Source organism: Anolis carolinensis, chromosome 5 (assembly GCF_035594765.1).
Source record: "Anolis carolinensis isolate JA03-04 chromosome 5, rAnoCar3.1.pri, whole genome shotgun sequence".
Taxonomy (NCBI): domain Eukaryota; kingdom Metazoa; phylum Chordata; class Lepidosauria; order Squamata; family Dactyloidae; genus Anolis; species Anolis carolinensis.
In genome coordinates, this window is record NC_085845.1 from 43,743,739 (window position 1) to 43,762,398 (window position 18,660).

General features: G+C 40.7%; 1 protein-coding gene and 1 long non-coding RNA gene across 2 annotated transcripts in view; both read left to right on the forward strand.

Moving 5' to 3' along the window:
* naa15 (N-alpha-acetyltransferase 15, NatA auxiliary subunit) overlaps window positions 1-18,660 on the forward strand; it is a 44,086-nt gene that overhangs the window by 10,769 nt on the left and 14,657 nt on the right. Inside the window, exons 2-13 of the mRNA XM_003221656.4 lie at window positions 388-472; window positions 1,819-1,923; window positions 3,015-3,172; window positions 3,726-3,860; window positions 5,694-5,847; window positions 6,928-7,047; window positions 7,308-7,403; window positions 7,824-7,930; window positions 8,399-8,471; window positions 9,906-10,075; window positions 10,936-11,088; window positions 18,283-18,411. Of these exons, the coding sequence (XP_003221704.1) occupies window positions 388-472; window positions 1,819-1,923; window positions 3,015-3,172; window positions 3,726-3,860; window positions 5,694-5,847; window positions 6,928-7,047; window positions 7,308-7,403; window positions 7,824-7,930; window positions 8,399-8,471; window positions 9,906-10,075; window positions 10,936-11,088; window positions 18,283-18,411 (1,485 nt within the window). The remainder of the gene's footprint in view (window positions 1-387; window positions 473-1,818; window positions 1,924-3,014; window positions 3,173-3,725; window positions 3,861-5,693; window positions 5,848-6,927; window positions 7,048-7,307; window positions 7,404-7,823; window positions 7,931-8,398; window positions 8,472-9,905; window positions 10,076-10,935; window positions 11,089-18,282; window positions 18,412-18,660) is intronic.
* On the forward strand, window positions 11,095-18,281 carry LOC134299128 (uncharacterized). Its single transcript, XR_010006272.1, has 2 exons — window positions 11,095-11,530; window positions 17,960-18,281. It is a non-coding gene; the product is annotated as an uncharacterized LOC134299128 (long non-coding RNA).

The window sequence follows — 18,660 nt, forward strand, 5'->3', positions numbered from 1 at the left end:
TGGGGAGAGGGAAATTTCAATTGAACTTGGAATAAGGCATTGTTCATTTAGCCATCTGTTCTGGAAGGTGTTACCTGTTGAATGAATGGTGAATTGCAATAAGCTGAATAGTGTTCAGGAAAAGGCAATAATTATTTCTGCATACAACTATTCAATTCTATCCTTTTATTGCATAATTTGGAGAAACAGTATTCTTTATTCCGTGAAGCTCCTGATGTTTAATAGTATATAGAATACAATAGGAATAGGAAAAAAAATTCTAGAACTAATTAAAAGCTAATGCATCTAATTGGGTAGGCGTAAAGTGGTATACCTGTATATATTTTCTGTTTGTGACATTTTTGCAGAGTGAGACATTAATAATTTTTGCATTTTATTTACTTTCAGAGATGTTATGAACATAAACAATACAGGAATGGTTTGAAATTTTGCAAACAAATTCTTTCCAATCCCAAGTTTGCAGAACATGGAGGTGAGTATTTTACCAATAGTTTCTATGAAAAGTGTGTGGTTGGCTTTTTCTTTGCCTAAAAGAAGCTGCATCAAACAGGGGAACAACTTGGATTGGTGTCATGTCAGCAGCAGGAGATTTAATTTTCCCATCATGCAAATTGATCTGTCTCTCCAAGCTGATATTAGCTTTGGAAGAGAAACCATGACTAATAACATCACAGTAGTTATTGGGGGCTGGCTTTGGGGAGCCAATGCAGTAAAGCATTAATATCCCACAAACACATACCCAAAGCTCCTTTAAGGGATTAGAGAATGGGAAGATGTGATTTATGGCCCCAGATTTCTTGCACTTCATAGAGAGAGCCAGAAAAAAAATTAAATTCTGCTAAAACTTGCTTGTCATAGGCATGAATGTGGGTGTATAAAACATGGTTTATATCACTATAGTAAAGTGTGTAGTACTGCTTAGACTTTGGATTGTGTTAAGCTATTAGCTACTAAGAAGTGTTTATGACAAACAAATTCTAATACATTACAGTGTCCACTAGGGTTTGGTTCCCGAACCACCACCACCCCCCGCCCCAGGATACCAAAATCTGTGGCTGCTCAAGTCCCATTATATAGCATGACATAATAAAATGGTGTCTCTTATATGAAATGACAAAATCAAGGTTTGGTTTTTTGATTTTGTCTTTTGGAATGTTTTCAATCTGTGGATGGTTGAATCTGTAGATATTCTGTATCTGGATATGAAAGACCGAGTTACTTTATGAGCCTATTTGTGTGATGATACCTTGGTTTAATAAGCTAAGATTTGAGGAAGCCTTTCATGCAACATATTAGTGATGCACATAAACATGGTAGGATGTATCAGATTGTTCTGGATTTCCATTTTATCCAAACCAGGAAACTGGCCAGAATCCCATTTTTCTTAGGGTTTTCTTAGGGAAAGACTGCTCAGAAGTGGCTTGCCAATCCCTTCTGCTGAAATACAGCTTACATCTTAAACATAACTGCACAGAATGTAACACTTTCCCAGAGATTGTGCAAGTGTTGCCTCCAATCTGGCCATTTTTTTTCAAGTACACAAAGGGCCTTCTTGCTTTTGACTTGGTGGGTGCGGAACCGATTGCCCATTTCCCAGCTGGTGAACTCAAGGTTGCTGTGCGCATTGTACAGTCAGTTGAATAACTATGGTATAGAACAAATGGGTTTACATTTATACTAGATGAAAAGTACATTGGATCTTTCCCTGTGTTTACAAGTTGTTATCAGATATGGCTTGAAAAAGAACAGGCCATGAATCAACTTCAGATTGTTTTTGATTGTGACTTGACTTGGCTTGTCATTTCCTTTTCTTTTTAGAAACCCTGGCAATGAAAGGACTAACTTTAAACTGTTTAGGTAAAAAGGAAGAGGCATATGAATTGGTGCGTAGAGGACTACGAAATGACTTGAGGAGTCATGTCTGTATCCTTTTTGATGTGTACTTTAGATTAGATTTATAAAACAGTATATAATAATATTGTAAATATTACCTCTATTTTTAGACAAAAAGCTAGTACATTCCTCACGTAATTTTAAAGTCTGTTCAACCTAATAAAATGCTTGAGCAGTCATATTACTTTATTATTTCAAAACTGCCTTGATAATTTAAAAAATCAGTAATATACCTTTCTGTTTCTACAGTACAGCTTTGTATTTTTCATTACATGTAAATTCAGATAAGTGTCTCGTTATGTGTGTTTGTTCCGTCCCCCAGGACGATGGTTTGCCTTACATTTTGTTTCAGCCTCTGGCTGCAAAAGCCCAGGAAAGGTGGCTTGGAGTCTGCAAGAGCTGGCTGCAGTTTTCTTTGCAATGATTGGTCAAAGAGTACAACATCTTAGGACCGCCCTTTTTTACCAGGGTCTAGTCTCCATTTTGGAGCCTCATTTTGGCTATAGTCTTCCAACGTGCTGCAGCTGTGCAAAGCTAACTGGGACAAATCATCCTCAAAACCAGGCCAATCTAAGCCTATCCAAATTAGATAAGTATTGAATTATACTGATCTGGAATAGGAAATCTAGTTAGAGGAGCAGGGTTATTCCGTCGCTTCTAGAACTAATCTTTGCTGTAAAGATAGGGAAGGAAAGAGTTTCTCCTTCTAATATAGACAGCGTGATTAGGGTATAGTGGTTTTATAATCACCTTTGCCTTCTGGAACCAGGGATAATTCTGTAACTAAAACCTATAGAAATTTGTTTCATTTTCTGTAACTTTAAGATCTGTGCCAGGTTTACAACCTTGTATGAATAAACATCCTTTTTTTTGAAGTTTTCCAGACTCAGTCGTTCAATATTTTTAGGACAGCTTATAGGGATTTGCAGTTCGCCCGGATAAAGGACGGCACGTTTCAGCTTTATAGTTTTTTTATTGTCTGGCGGACGGCACAGTGTTCATTTCTAGAGTAATAAAAACATAATGCACATAATGCGCATCAGTAGAAATTGACATGAGGCTAAATTAAGGTTTGCTTTGTCAGTTATTGAAAATCTAATGTCCTTAACTAAAGTTTTCAGGCTGGCATGTTTATGGGCTCCTCCAAAGATCAGACAAGAAATACGACGAGGCCATCAAATGTTACAGGAATGCTCTGAAATGGGATAAGGACAATCTCCAAATCTTGAGAGACCTCTCCCTACTACAAATTCAAATGAGGGATCTGGAAGGTTACAGGGTGAGTAAAGAAGAGACTTCAAGAGTATCTTGAGCATGTGCAAAAATTCTTTCACCTCACTTTTGTCATTTTTACCTCATTTTCAGCCTTAATATTGTTGTGTATAGATTTCCTGTTCTAGGAGTGATGAGTCTCAAAAGTGCTTGAACTTTATTTTTCTGCTATGAAGGTGAGGAAGATTCACCCTTCCAGATATTGGATTGCAACTCCATATCCATCATATCCTATAGTAATGATGGGAATTGCAGTCCATCAATATCTGAAGGACCATACATCCCTCTTCAGTGTTCTACTAGAAATGTCAAAATTTGAAAAAGTTATTTGGAAATCATCAATGATGATTGCAGTAGTTCTGCACAAAGAAATGTCCATTGTTTTCCTTTGTTATGAAGCCCCAAATCAGTGCTGCTTGATTTTGGACTTGCTTGGTTTTTGCCCATAATAAGTTTTCTCTAAGAATCTTATACATCATTAATTTTTTGATAAATGTTTATTTCAGTAGTGAATCAAGAGGAATATAATGTAAACATGGCATATTCTTGCTGCTCTACAGGAAACTAGGTATCAGTTACTTCAGCTTCGACCTGCACAGCGAGCATCGTGGATTGGCTATGCTATAGCTTATCATCTGCTGGAAGACTATGAAATGGCAGCAAAGATTTTGGAAGAATTTAGGAAGACTCAGCAGGTATTGTTCATTTTTATATATGTATCTAAATTGTGTGATGATAAGAACTAGAAATTCAGGTATAAATATAATATAAATTCAGTGTTGCACTAGCATCTGACAGCTTAACAGTATGTATTTTCCTTCCCTGCTCCAAAATCTGTTCAAGAGTTTTCCCAGCACTACAGAGCAGGTTTTGAGAGCTGGAATAGAGACATCTGCTTTAGGGGGTTTGCTAACACAAGCATGCCTATAACTGGAAACTGTCTATTAGGATTTAAAGATTTTGTACATGGCAGTTGTAAAAATACATGTGTATTGACATGGCTGCCATACTTCCAATTTTCTTGATCCATTCCAGAAATCTTGATGATAATCAACTGGCTTCCGAATTGTAGCCTGTAGTTTAATTTTATTTTAACCAACAGTTACAATCTCCCATTGTCTGGGAGCTTTGAAAGTTAACTTGCTAAATAAATTTGTCAATGAGGTTGAGGTATTTCCAGTTGTCATTATCCCTGGATGATTTGTGAAGGAGTCTAGAGTTTGAGAAGATGATTTTTGGCATCTATAGTTCTCCGAATCCCACATTTGGGAAGACTAGACTTCCAGTAAAGAATATTCTTTTTTTCTTTTTTTAGCACTAAAACATTCTCCAGGGAGTTTGGAGAAGCCCAAGATATAAAAGTTTAGACAGCTAAGTGATAGTAGGATTCCTACAGAGTTTTGCTCTTTTAGTAGAAAAAGAGGCTCCATAGATGTCACCATAAAGTGTGTAGCCATAAAATTTGGACTGGTCATATTCTGCCAGCAGTGGCTGTGAACATGGGGCATTCTGCAGTGTTGGCATGATATTCAGAATGACCAAAGTGTCCCCTCCCTCACAAAAAAATCTGGAAATTGATTGTTTTCCTGTACTTGGATTTCAGAGAGTTAAAGTGCAAAAGTGCCGAATCACAGAGGGAAATATACACACACACAAAAGAAAAATAAAGAGAGAAGGTCACTTTTTATTCTGCTACATCTCAGAATGAAAAAGTAACCCATTTACTGGTGGGAATAATTTTTTAAAGTCAGTGCTGGGGATTAGTCCAGGACACTAGAAACTTTATTTGAATGTTTTAAAAACTCTTGAAGGTTGCAGCTTCAATTGCCATCCTGATACATTTGCCTATTTTGGAGGAGCCTCAAAAATGGTAGAATATATGGATCCAGAGCCAGACATTTAAGTAACCATAGCACTAGATCTGTTTACACTGTTTTTTTAAATGTAATATTCTTTTCATCTAGTCTAAGAAGAAATGTTGCATTTTGTTAATTTTAGTTATCTTAACACAAACAGGAATAAACTTTTCACCCCACCCTATTCATTTAATTTTACCTTAATGATTACTCTTAGTATGTTTTGAACTGTATTCTTTTTTTAAAAAGTAAGCCACCTTGATTCCTAGTTTTAGAGATAGGTGGGATATAAATAAATACAACAGCAGAATCTTCTTATGGAATTTCCTGTGGTTGGTGATATCTCTTTTTACTTACCTTTTCCAAAAAACATGGAACACTGTTTGAAAGAACATTCTTTCCTCCGAAGTGATCATTCATATCAGAAGAAATTGTGCCACTTATGTGTCCGGTAGTTGTGTATTATCTTTTTGACAAAAAACACTGTATCTCTCTAAGGGCTGGAGGTGGTCTTGACAAACCAATATGTTTCTTTAAAAACATAGACCACACCCTATGCCTATTTCCATATACAGGTGTCTTTGGGTGGATTAGAATTAATTGAAATACGTTTTATAAATTGGGGTATTGAAATAAAAAGTATAAGTACCTAATAATTTTCTGCTTACACAGACATCTCCTGATAAAGTTGACTATGAGTACAGTGAACTACTTTTATATCAAAATCAAGTCCTCCGAGAAGCAGGACTCTATAAAGAAGCTTTGGATCATCTTGGTACCTATGAAAAGCAGATCTGTGATAAATTAGCGGTTGAAGAAACGAAAGGTAAATGAACCATTAAGATTTTCTTGTGCCTAAACTGCTTTATAATGGGAATGTGAAATATGGAAATATCAATTGGTTCAAATTGTTCAGTTAGACATTTTTTTCCTACATGTTCTGTTTGTAATAGATATTATTCTTCTGACATAACCTGTTAAGTATTCTACATCTCTCTGTTGCAGTGATAAGACAAGCACAATGTTTTGAAGGAGACTGGTCTCAGTTTTATGCTTAATGTATTATCTAACAAAAATTAATATGCTTGAAGTTGGAACATTTTGGGTGCTATTGAAAAGACTTCTTGTGTGTGTGTGGACAATTGAAGAGGGAACATTCCTAATACTTCAATTTGGATCCAATCCATGATCCATATTACTCCTCTTTGTGTTTTTTTGGTATGCTTTGACATGTTGATACAATCATAAATATGAACGGTTTTCTGGCAATATATTAATATCCTTAAAGCCTTGAAATTAATGCTTGTTGTGTAAACCTTTTTCAGTGTTTAAGCTTTTAAAAATTCCTAATCAATTTACAAAATTGGTTATACATTACATTGTTTGCATGTGTTCAGTAGAAAGATTGTGCAAAAATGTACCATAATTAGATTTATCTTTAGACCGCATCTTTAAATCAGAACAAAAACTCAAACATTCAACTTTTAAATATAGCCTGTCTCACATATAAGAGACTGCTGGGATTTTCTACTAATTCCTAATAGCAAGTTTTCAAATTAAACTGATCTATAATAACCTCTTGCATTTCAAAAAACATAAAAAAAGTTGCAAGTAGTATTCCTAAGAAATCTAAGGTATTTGCATTCTTGTATCAATTCTGATGAAGCATTCCTTTGATCTCAGAAATGAATTATTGATCTTCTATATATCGGCTAAGCATAATGGGGTAAATACTGTATTAGCCATGTGTACTGTAGACCCATTTAATGAATTGACTCAGTAATCGGAACTGACGGATGGAGAAACGCAAGGTACACGAGGCAGATATTGCACATCTACTTAATTGACTATATGTGTGTGTTAAATATCCTCTCACAGTTGATTTATAATTCTGCATTTTTAACAGGAGAACTTCTGTTACAACTCTGCAGGCTGGAAGAAGCAGCTGAGATATACAGAGGATTACAAGAAAGAAATCCTGAAAATTGGGCTTACTACAAAGGCTTAGAAAAAGCATTTAAACCAGGTAACATTATATCTTGGAATAAAAAAGTGTTCTATGAAATGTAAAAGCTTTTTGTCATTTTCCACAAGGAAATGGCAACTTATCTTTTTTGGTGCACAAACATTCTTCCCATCGCATCGTATTCTCAGTTGCTCTAGAAAGAGCATGTCTATGGATATTATCAAGGTTAATGCATTCTCTTGTAAACACAATTATTGCTGAAATTGAATTGGCAACCTCACTCCCGAATTGTTATGAGTAACAGAATTTTTCCCTCCTAGCTAATATGTTAGAACGATTTAAAATCTATGAAGAAGCCTGGATGAAATACCCAAGAGGACTGGTTCCTAGAAGGCTGCCATTAAATTTTTTATCTGGTGAGTTTCATTGTGATACTGAGTTAGAATTGCTTGCAGCATCATAATCCTTCAAAAGTAACCTTATCAGGCACTTAGACCTGACACTAACATAGTAAATGGCTAGATTGACTATTTTTCTGTTTGCTGAAGTGATTTCATTGTTAATTTTGATGCTTTGTCTCCTTCTTAGAGCAAAGAAAGTAAACAGCTGCCTATATAGAAATCTGGGCTTTCCAGATCTGAATTGTGGTTTGGCAGCATTTTGTTTCTTTTTGGCTAAGCAAAGCATAGTGAAAACTTCAGGAGATATTTATTGTGGACATTTCATGTCATGTTTCATTTGGCCTAGCAAATGGGCAGTAATCAATGTTGTTCTGAATGTGTTGATAATGTTTAAAGTAATGTTTGCTAAAGAAAGAATGATATTTTTCTTTGTAGGTGAGAAATTTAAGGAATGTTTGGACAAATTTCTGAGGATGAATTTCAGCAAAGGATGTCCTCCAGTCTTTAACACATTGCGATCACTGTACAAAGACAAAGAAAAGGTAACTAACACTGAAAAGTTTGGGCTTTTTTGCATAATGCCATTATAAGTCAGACAATCATTGAAAGCACCTATTTTCTTAAAACAATTCTTCAAGAATATATGGAACCTTACAGACAATTGTAGACAGATTCACAGTAATGTATTTTAAAATATTAACTTTGATAGTCTAAGGATGTACATTTTGCTTTGAATGGAGATGACTGCACAACTCCAGGTGCAATAAGGAAAGCTACTTTAGCTCAGGGATCCATTCAACACTCCTTGGGCTGAAGTCCCTTTATAGCCAGTATAGTTCTAGGTTCACCAGAGAGCCTTGGAGGTATACATGGCATGACAGTCAGAACTGTCATTTCTGGTGTATGGGGGTCAATTCATGATTTTGGGATTTGTGAAGACAGATTTGATTGTATTGTCTGTTGAGGTAAAATATTAGCAAGCTGATTAAATATTTGTTTCCCATATATAGGTTGCAATTATAGAAGAGCTGGTGGTTGGTTATGAAACTTCTCTGAAAAGTTGCAGATTATTTAACCCAAATGGTGAGTATTACAAACATTGTGTTAGTATTTGTGTTATTACGTATTTGTACGTTCATTAAGAAAATGGTGTGAATGGTTAATAGACAGCAACCAACACATAGAACAGAGCTTTCCAAACTCTGAGTCACCTGGAGTCCATAACTGTGACATATGGAAAATGTCCCGTCCCCCCCCCCCCCCAAATCTCTGCCTCCACAAACAAAGGCAGGTAAATACCTTGGTGGAAAGGGAAACACAATTAAAAGAGACCCTCACAGGGCATCGTCCAACCCCCTTCAGCCAGGCAGGAAGACATAGTCAACGCTCTCTTAACATAGCCATCCAGCCTCAGTTCAAAAACCTCATGAAAGGAGATTCGACTGGAAGAGACCCCAAAGTGCCTCCAGTCCAGGGCAGGAACACACAAAGCACCCCTGGATGGCTATCCAGCCTCTATTTAAAGACACCCAGAGTGGTTTAATCACTGCAGAAGTGGAGTGCTGGTGCTGTTCAAGTGTAAGTCCTGTTATAACTTTTATAATTTGCACAATTTGTTAATTGAGTTGCAGTAATTACCATTAAATGGATAGGTTTCTAATTAAGAAAAGAAAATCTGTTGACACTGATGTTTGTGATGACTATGTGGAGCAGCTATAGAGGGAAACTGCACAAGAATTAACTGTAGTACATAAGTATCAAGGAAAAATATCTAAACCTTATGTATACAGTAAATATTTTATATATATATATATATATATATATATATATATATATATATATATAGAGAGAGAGAGAGAGAGAGAGAGAGAGAGAGAGAGAGAGAGAGAAGTCATATAAAGGATTCGTTTAATATCCAGTTTGCTAGTAAAACTGAATGTGCCACAAAAGGATGCATGTCTAAAAAACATCACCAACATGAAAAGTTAGAAAAGTTCTGCCATAGAGTATGTGTCTTGGTTTCTGTTCCATTACCTTCCTTTACTCTTTCTTTCCTGTACTGTGGCCATCGGCTCCTCTACTGCAGACATATCTAGTTCTGAGATCAGAATGTTCTGCAACTTATATTTTTAGATTATCTTGGTGATCCAGTTTTCAGCTGCCAAGACTAGTCTTCTCTGTGCTTGAGACTTTTATGAAGAACTGCTTTACTCATGTGGATGCACAGTCAGCATTTTTGCCATGCTTTTGAGGAGTGGTGGAGCTTTAGTGCCTTAGGCACTTTTTTATCTCCTTATAAATACATTCTGGAAACATCTTCCTAATTCTCATTATGATGTACTTGCACGGATGGTTTATGGAATACCATATGGAAATCATAAACACGAAATAATACTCTAGCTTCTTACCTACAAATCCATCCAATCCACAAATAGCCAGTAGGAGATCAGAAGCCATGCCAATGGCTTCTTTCTTTGTGAAATCTGATTTTAAATTTTAAAAATTTCTTCCAAATAGATGACGGTAAAGAAGAACCTCCAACAACCTTGCTGTGGGTCCAGTACTACTTGGCACAGCACTATGACAAAATTGGGCAGCCATCCATAGCTTTGGAATATATAAATGCTGCAATAGAATCCACACCAACCTTGATAGAATTGTTCCTTGTAAAAGCTAAAATCTATAAGGTAAATTTTTAATTATTGCTGCAGACTTGCAACATACAGCGCTACTCTTCATGATTGCATTACTGCTTATATTTGAAGGATGCTCAGATTTCAAAAGTTCTTACACAGGGCTTTTTCTCTTTTAAAAGAAATTATCCTTAAGAATGTAAACAGTTCAAACCAAAAGACATAGCTCAGCATTGTGTTTTTCACAGTGGCCAGTCAAATATATGTCAAAAACCACATGTAGGATATTAGTGTAATAGTTCAATCCTGCTCTTGTACCCATTAAACTGGTATTCAGAGACAGATTGGCTTTCCCCTGGGGTCACTAAGAAAACATCTGATATAGAGTTTAATAGCTCAAAATGTCTGCTTTTTTCAATTTCTAGTTTCTGTTGCTCATTTGACAGCTGCTAATATCAGCTGTTCTGTACCTATGTAGCCATCATAGTTACAAAACCTCAGAGACATTGGCAGTGAATAACTAAGATTTCTAATCAGAAGAGAGCTTGGCAGCTGTTTGCCATTGAGTAGGATTCCAGTTAATCTGCAGTGTATGCTTTATTGAGCAGCTATACCTAATTTCTTCATTCTATAATCAATCACAAAACAGCTAATTTCAAAGAGCTGGGTAAAACTTTTGAAAGATATATGGGGAATGAAAAGAAAATAGTCCAGAATTATAAGCCTGGCAGTAAGGCCTATTAAGAATAGTAGGATTTCCTGCTGACGAGAAATGTATGCATTGTGGTATTTGTAATTCTTCTGAAATGTCCTGTATCATTCCTGACGTATTCATTCACATTCTTATAATTTACATGAGGGAGAAAACATGGCATACTAGAGTTAAGTGCAGTTTTTGTTTTTGGTCTTTCAAGCATGCCGGAAACATAAAAGAAGCTGCAAGATGGATGGATGAGGCTCAGGCACTGGACACGGCAGACAGGTTTATCAACTCCAAATGTGCAAAGTACATGTTGAAAGCCAACTTGATAAAAGAAGCAGAAGAAATGTGTTCTAAGTTTACAAGGGTTTGTTTGCTTGTTTTATTGTGCTCTTTGCATTAGGGGATATTATGTATACCTGTGGAAAATATTAGTTGTTACTGATAATTCTGTTATTGATCCCTTGGATGCCAAAGGATGTGGATTCTTTTAAGTATTTAGGCAACTACCATATGCTGTTTTAATCTGGCCTAAAGTACCTGTGCAGTTTATAATTTCTGGATAATTCTTTTGATTTTCCCCATCCCAAGCACTATTAGCTCATAATTTAACATATGTAGCTTCCCCCCCTTCTTAATATGTTTAAACTCCTGAGTAACTTGCAGTTAGAATACACTACAACATCCATCTATTGTCTGTTACAGCAATCTTGTAAAATATGCTTGGGTTTTAATAACACATTTCTCTTGCTCTCATTACTGGCAAATCTTTTACAAATATTCTTCAAAGTCAAAGTACTGTTCTTCTGGTGGTGTGATGACTCATGGGCCTTGTAGTCCTGCTCATGACATTGTAATGCCTGATGAAGAAGAAAACTTGGGTTTTTTACCTTCCCAGTCAGAACTGGAATCTTCTCAGCCAGATCTTTCCCAGGCAGATCTGGGAACCTTGCACCTGCAAGAAAGTTGTGTCCCAGAAGTATGTCAAACAAACCCTGAGCCTACATCTCCCGTGTTCTCTCGCCATGAGTTTTGTAAACAACAGAGGGGTTTGGAAGCAGCTTCGCGCAGGAGTGCGAGGATAGCAGCTAAGAATGTACCCAATTAAGTCTGCTTTTCGTGAGAATCTTTAAGGAGTCAGACATCTGGTCTCAGAGTTTAGCTTTCGTTTCTGGTTCCCAGAGAACTGCTTCGGCGGGAAAGTTAGACTCTATATAGGTGTTTTACCCGCGTAGTAACTTCGCGGAGTCAATTCGTCAGCCTCCGGAGCGAGTTGTGTCTGGACAGCGCACTCCGATTCAAGCCTCGTTCCTGCTCAAGCCTTGCCTTGTTTCCAGCCTCCGCTCCTGTTTCCCAGCCTTTGTTTACCTACGGATCTTGCCTTGTTCCCAGGACTAACCCTTGCCTTGTTTCACGGATTTTACCAAGTTATTCCACGGACCTTGTTCTTGTTCCTCGTTACCTTGTTCCACGTTTCAAGCCTTGTTTCAAGTATCAAGTTATTTCCTAGCCTTGCTCAAGTTCATGGACTAAAGGACCTTGTCATCTCCCCTCACTTTGCCTGGCAAAGTGAGTGTTTCGGTTATTGGATTACAACTTTGGACCTTAATATTCCATATTGGACATTGTTTCTTTGGACTAATTTTGACCTTTCCTGAAAGGTCTGCTTCTGGACTAACTTTTACATTTGCTTTTACTAACTTTATATATTTCCTTAATAAAGATATTAGATAGAATCTGGCCTCTGCGTATGGTTATTGGTGCTCTGTAGCCTGGGTCGTGACAGTTTGACTCCGCCACCCTAAGCACCAATTAACCTCGGCCAGAATGTCTACCGGAACCGTACCTGGGCCGAGCGGCCAGCCGATTACCTACACCATCGACAAGGATGAGGTGGACCGAATCCGTGATAAGCTCAATGCACAGGATGGGGAAATAAAGGGTTTGAAGGAACGCGGAATCCGTCTTCCGGCCATGGCGTTGCCAACCAAGTTTACTGGAGAAGCTTCTAAGGTTCATGTTTTCCGTCGCCAATGCCAAGCTTATCTAGAGGCCCGTGATGCCGAGTTTCCCCAGGAAGACATCAAGGTGGCGTGGATTTACAGTCTCCTAGACGGGCCAGCGGCTAACTGGGCGACGGCTCTGTTCGACCAAGCCTCCCCACATCTAAGGTTAGCGCAACATTTCTTGGACCACCTTAAGGCGACCTGGGGAATCGAGGACAATTTGGAGGCCGCCGGGCACAAACTCCGCCGCCTCTTCCAAGGAGACAGACCCATGTCTCAGTACATAGCCGAGTTCCGAGTGCTGGCCCACAACACCGGCTGGAACGATGTTGCCCTCAGAGGACAATTTCGGGAGGGTCTCAACATTGAAATGCTGGAGGAAATCTCCAAGGTGGATCCTCCCCAAACGCTGGAAGCACTCATCGATCAATGTTTACGGGCTGAAGTCATGATTGCCAACAGAAAACAGTGGGTCCGAGGCCAGAGCGGTAGAGCTGGGGCAAAACCCTCCGCTCCCGCCAGCGTTCAGCCGCGTCCAGTGTGGAGACCCCCACCACCATCCTCATACCCCAGAGGGAGCGAGGAGGTGCCGATGCAGTTGGGCAATGTGCGTCCCAGATTAGATGCCGCCGAGAAGGCCCGCCGCCAACGCCTAAATCTCTGCTGGTATTGCGGGAATGGGGGCCACTTCGCCAGAGAGTGCCCAGCCAAAGGGAAGCCCGCCGCCCGTCTTGCGGCGGCGTCCTCCACGGAGACGAGGGCGTCTGAGGCGGCTGGCACACAGCCGGCGGGGGAAGCCAACGACCGGGCGTAGAGAGGCTCGCCAACCCGGTCAAGAAACCCGTTCAAGAGCCGCCAACCGGGGTCCTGTTCCTTCTAGTGGTCACCTTATGGTCAGCAAAAAGGGGACCCGTCATGATCCACGCCATGATAGACTCAGGAGCTACCAACAATTTCATTGATAGAGAGTATGCCGACTCTCTGGGATTACAATATCATGACTTCAAGAATGCCCGTGTGGTGCAAGCCATTGATGGTCGCCCTCTCAAGACGGGCCCCGTAAGCCAGTGGTCGGAACCCACCAGGATGTGGATAAGGGAACATATGGAAGAGATTTCCTTCTTTGTTACTGAGGTTCCCCATTTCCCTGTGATTTTGGGGATTCCATGGCTGACACTTCATGACCCAAGCATCTCCTGGTCCAACAGAGAACTGCAGTTTGCTTCAAAGTACTGCCAAAATCATTGCCTCGTAGCCAAGGTCTGCCATGCCACAGACACCGAGCCCATTATCACCTTGCCAAAGAAGTACTCCGAGTATTGGGATGTATTCAATGAAAAAGAAGCCGAAAGGTTACCCCCACATAGACCTTATGACTGTGCCATTGACTTGGTGGAGGGGGCCCCGATCCCGCGAGGGCATCTCTACTCCCTGACTGAACCAGAGCAAGAAGCTCTCAGGGAATTCATAGAGACAAACCTTCGCAAGGGATTCATCAGACCCTCTCAATCCCCAGCCGTCTCCCCAGTGATGTTTGTGAAGAAGAAGTCAGGGGAATTACGCTTGGTGGTGGACTACAGAGCATTGAATAATATCACCAAGCGGAACAGCTACCCCCTGCCCTTAATCTCGGATCTACTAGACCGACTTCGAGGAGCCAAGGTTTACACCAAGCTGGATCTTCGGGGAGCTTACAACTTAGTTCGCATCAGAGAAGGAGACGAGTGGAAGACCGCCTTCCAGACTAAATTCGGATTATTCGAGTCCCGAGTTATGAATTATGGATTATGCGGAGCTCCCGCAACGTTCCAGCATTTTGTCAATGACATTTTCCAGGACTATCTAGATAGGTTCTTGATAATCTACCTGGACGATTTTTTGGTGTTTTCTAGATCACAATCAGAACATGAGAACCACGTCAAAATGGTGTTACAACGATTGCGGGATCATGGACTTTATGCCAAGCTGGAAAAATGCGCTTTTGATCTACAAGAGGTAGATTTCCTTGGATACCGTATCTCGCCTCTAGGGCTCTCCATGGATCCAGCCAAGGTTTCCGCAGTATTGGAATGGCGGGCGCCAACTAACAAGAAGGAGGTGCAGCGATTCTTGGGGTTCGCGAACTACTACCGCAAGTTCATTCCAGATTTTGCCCGCTGGTCTGACCCAATCACTAGCTGCATCCGTGGAAAACGGCCCTTCCGCTGGACTGATCAAGCAGAGAAAGGGTTCCAGCAACTAAAGAAATTATTCACATCCCAGCCAATCCTTCAGCATCCAGATCCTGAAACCCTTTTTGTGGTGCAAGCGGACGCCTCTGATGTGGCAATTGGGGCTGTGCTCCTACAACCGGTGGGAGATCACCTTCATCCTTGTGCTTATTATTCTCGTCAACTAACCGCACCAGAGAGGAACTATACCATTTGGGAAAAAGAACTATTAGCCATAAAGGCAGCTTTTGAAACTTGGAGACATTGGCTAGAAGGGGCCAAATTTCCCATTGAAGTCCACACTGATCATCGGAATCTAGAACATCTAAGAACTGCCCGCAAGCTAAATCAAAGGCAGCAACGTTGGGCTTTATTCTTTGAACGTTTCAACTTCCAGATTCATTATGTGACCCCAGCCCAAACCAAGCAAGCAGACGCCCTGTCACGTAAACCGGAATACGCTGCAGGACGCAAGGAGACCTTTGAATCCCAACTACTACAACCCGAGAACTTTGCCACGCTCACAGTGGGGAACACCAAATCCACTCCCATTGATTCAACTCCCCCTAATCCAGGGCCCATCTGTGCTCAAGAAATCAGGGCTAGTCAGCAAGCAGATGCCTGGGCGCAGGACCAACTTCGTCAAGGTCTGCACTTTCCCTTTTCGCTTAAAGATGGACTGCTTTGCTATAGAAATCATGTTTATATCCCACCCGGACCGGGCAGGGAAAAAGTACTTCGTCTGTGTCATGACTGCAAACCAGCAGGGCATTTCGGACTATTTAAAACCATGCACTTGATCCTAAGAGATTTCTGGTGGCCCAAGATCCGCAAGGATGTGGAAAAATATGTTAACACCTGCCCAGTATGCCAGCGCTCCAAGATAAGAAGGGAGAAGCCCTCAGGGCTTCTACACCCCCTTCCTAACCCATCTCGCCCATGGGAAATAATTTCTGCGGATTTTATCACTGACTTACCACCTTCCTGTGGATTCACCACGATCCTAGTGGTGGTGGACCTTTTCACCAAGTTAGCCCATTTCATTCCCTGTGAAGGTCTTCCCACGGCCCAAGAGACTGCAGATTTATTCCTCCAACATGTTTTCAGACTACATGGATTGCCCAAGAGTTTGGTCACAGACCGTGGATCCCAATTCACCTCTCGTTTCTGGAAGGCACTACAAAAACTATTGGGCATAGACTCTCGTTTATCTTCAGCTCATCACCCCCAAACGGATGGGCAAACGGAGCGCACCAATGCCACTTTGGAACAGTACCTTCGCTGTTATGTAAACTACCAACAGGACAATTGGGCTTCTCTGTTACCACTGTCGGAGTTTGCCTACAACAATGGAGTCCAGGCTTCTACAAAAGAAACGCCGTTCTTTGCAAACTACGGCTTCCATCCACGTTTCTTTCCCCCTGTCATTGAAACTTCAGAAGTTCCCGCAGCAGAAGATTGGCTGCAGGAACTCACAGCGGTGCAACAACTTTTGCTCCAGCAACTGGAACAAGCCAAGGAGGACTATAAACGTCACGCGGACAAACATCACCAGCCGGGCCCCGAAATCAAGGTAGGAGATCGGGTTTTTCTGTCCACTCGCTTTTTGCCCTCCCACCGCCCTTGCCGGAAGTTAGATGCCCGTTTCATTGGCCCCTATCCAGTGGTGGCGCAATTAAACCCCGTGACTTTCAAACTCCAACTTCCACGTTCAATGCGCATTCACCCAGTGTTTCACCGCTCCCTGCTCCTTCCGGCGGATGGTGTGCGGCCAGATGTAGACCGGCCGGCCCCCGTCCCTATTTTGGTGGATGGGGAGGACGAGTTCGAGGTTCAGGACATTTTAGATTCTCGCTTTCACCGCCGCCACCTGCAATATCTCATTGACTGGGTGGGTTTTGGCCCTGAGGAACGCTCTTGGGAAGACGCCTCCACAGTCCATGCTCCTGATCTAACCCGTCGCTTTCATCAAACCTATCCCGCCAAGCCACGACCTCGCGCCTCGGGGAGAGAGTCCCAGTTTGGGAGGGGCCTTGAGGAGGGGGATAGTGTGATGACTCATGGGCCTTGTAGTCCTGCTCATGACATTGTAATGCCTGATGAAGAAGAAAACTTGGGTTTTTTACCTTCCCAGTCAGAACTGGAATCTTCTCAGCCAGATCTTTCCCAGGCAGATCTGGGAACCTTGCACCTGCAAGAAAGTTGTGTCCCAGAAGTATGTCAAACAAACCCTGAGCCTACATCTCCCGTGTTCTCTCGCCATGAGTTTTGTAAACAACAGAGGGGTTTGGAAGCAGCTTCGCGCAGGAGTGCGAGGATAGCAGCTAAGAATGTACCCAATTAAGTCTGCTTTTCGTGAGAATCTTTAAGGAGTCAGACATCTGGTCTCAGAGTTTAGCTTTCGTTTCTGGTTCCCAGAGAACTGCTTCGGCGGGAAAGTTAGACTCTATATAGGTGTTTTACCCGCGTAGTAACTTCGCGGAGTCAATTCGTCAGCCTCCGGAGCGAGTTGTGTCTGGACAGCGCGCTCCGATTCAAGCCTCGTTCCTGCTCAAGCCTTGCCTTGTTTCCAGCCTCCGCTCCTGTTTCCCAGCCTTTGTTTACCTACGGATCTTGCCTTGTTCCCAGGACTAACCCTTGCCTTGTTTCACGGATTTTACCAAGTTATTCCACGGACCTTGTTCTTGTTCCTCGTTACCTTGTTCCACGTTTCAAGCCTTGTTTCAAGTATCAAGTTATTTCCTAGCCTTGCTCAAGTTCATGGACTAAAGGACCTTGTCATCTCCCCTCACTTTGCCTGGCAAAGTGAGTGTTTCGGTTATTGGATTACAACTTTGGACCTTAATATTCCATATTGGACATTGTTTCTTTGGACTAATTTTGACCTTTCCTGAAAGGTCTGCTTCTGGACTAACTTTTACATTTGCTTTTACTAACTTTATATATTTCCTTAATAAAGATATTAGATAGAATCTGGCCTCTGCGTATGGTTATTGGTGCTCTGTAGCCTGGGTCGTGACAGGTGGCAGGCTATAAAATTTCTTTTCTGGCAGGCCTTTGGAGAGGAAGGTTTTTAGACCAAACCAAAAAATGCTGTTTTTTGTAGTTTAACAGGTTTGAATTTATTGGTTTTAACCATATTTTAATAAGTCCCATATTTAATTCTGTTTTAATGTTTATATGCTTTAGGTTCCAATGTATACACTGTGTGATTTTTAATGTTAGCTGCTTTATGTGTCTCCTTTGAGAGATAGAAAGCAGGAGATATATATAATTTTAAATGTAATTGTTTTCATAAATGAAATATTTATAGCACCTTACCATGTTCTATTTCTTTTTCCTCAGGAAGGAACATCAGCAGTAGAAAACCTGAATGAAATGCAGTGCATGTGGTTCCAGACAGAATGTGCCCAAGCTTATAAAGCAATGAATAAATTTGGAGAAGCACTTAAAAAATGCCACGAAATTGAAAGAGTAAGTACCTAATGGTTTTATTTAGTTTTATTTTAGTTGTTTTCAGGATTCAGATTAGATAGGTTTAAGTTCTGGTTCATAGGAATGTGTATGTGCTTTTTATTACACATTCCTATGAACCAGACATGGGTTGTGTTTAATTTTCCATTGCACTGGTTAATACCATCTATATATATAAAAGAGTGATGGCATCAGGGCAGTGGACAAAACAACAAAACTACAGGCCCCCCAACCTCGAAATTTGACAAC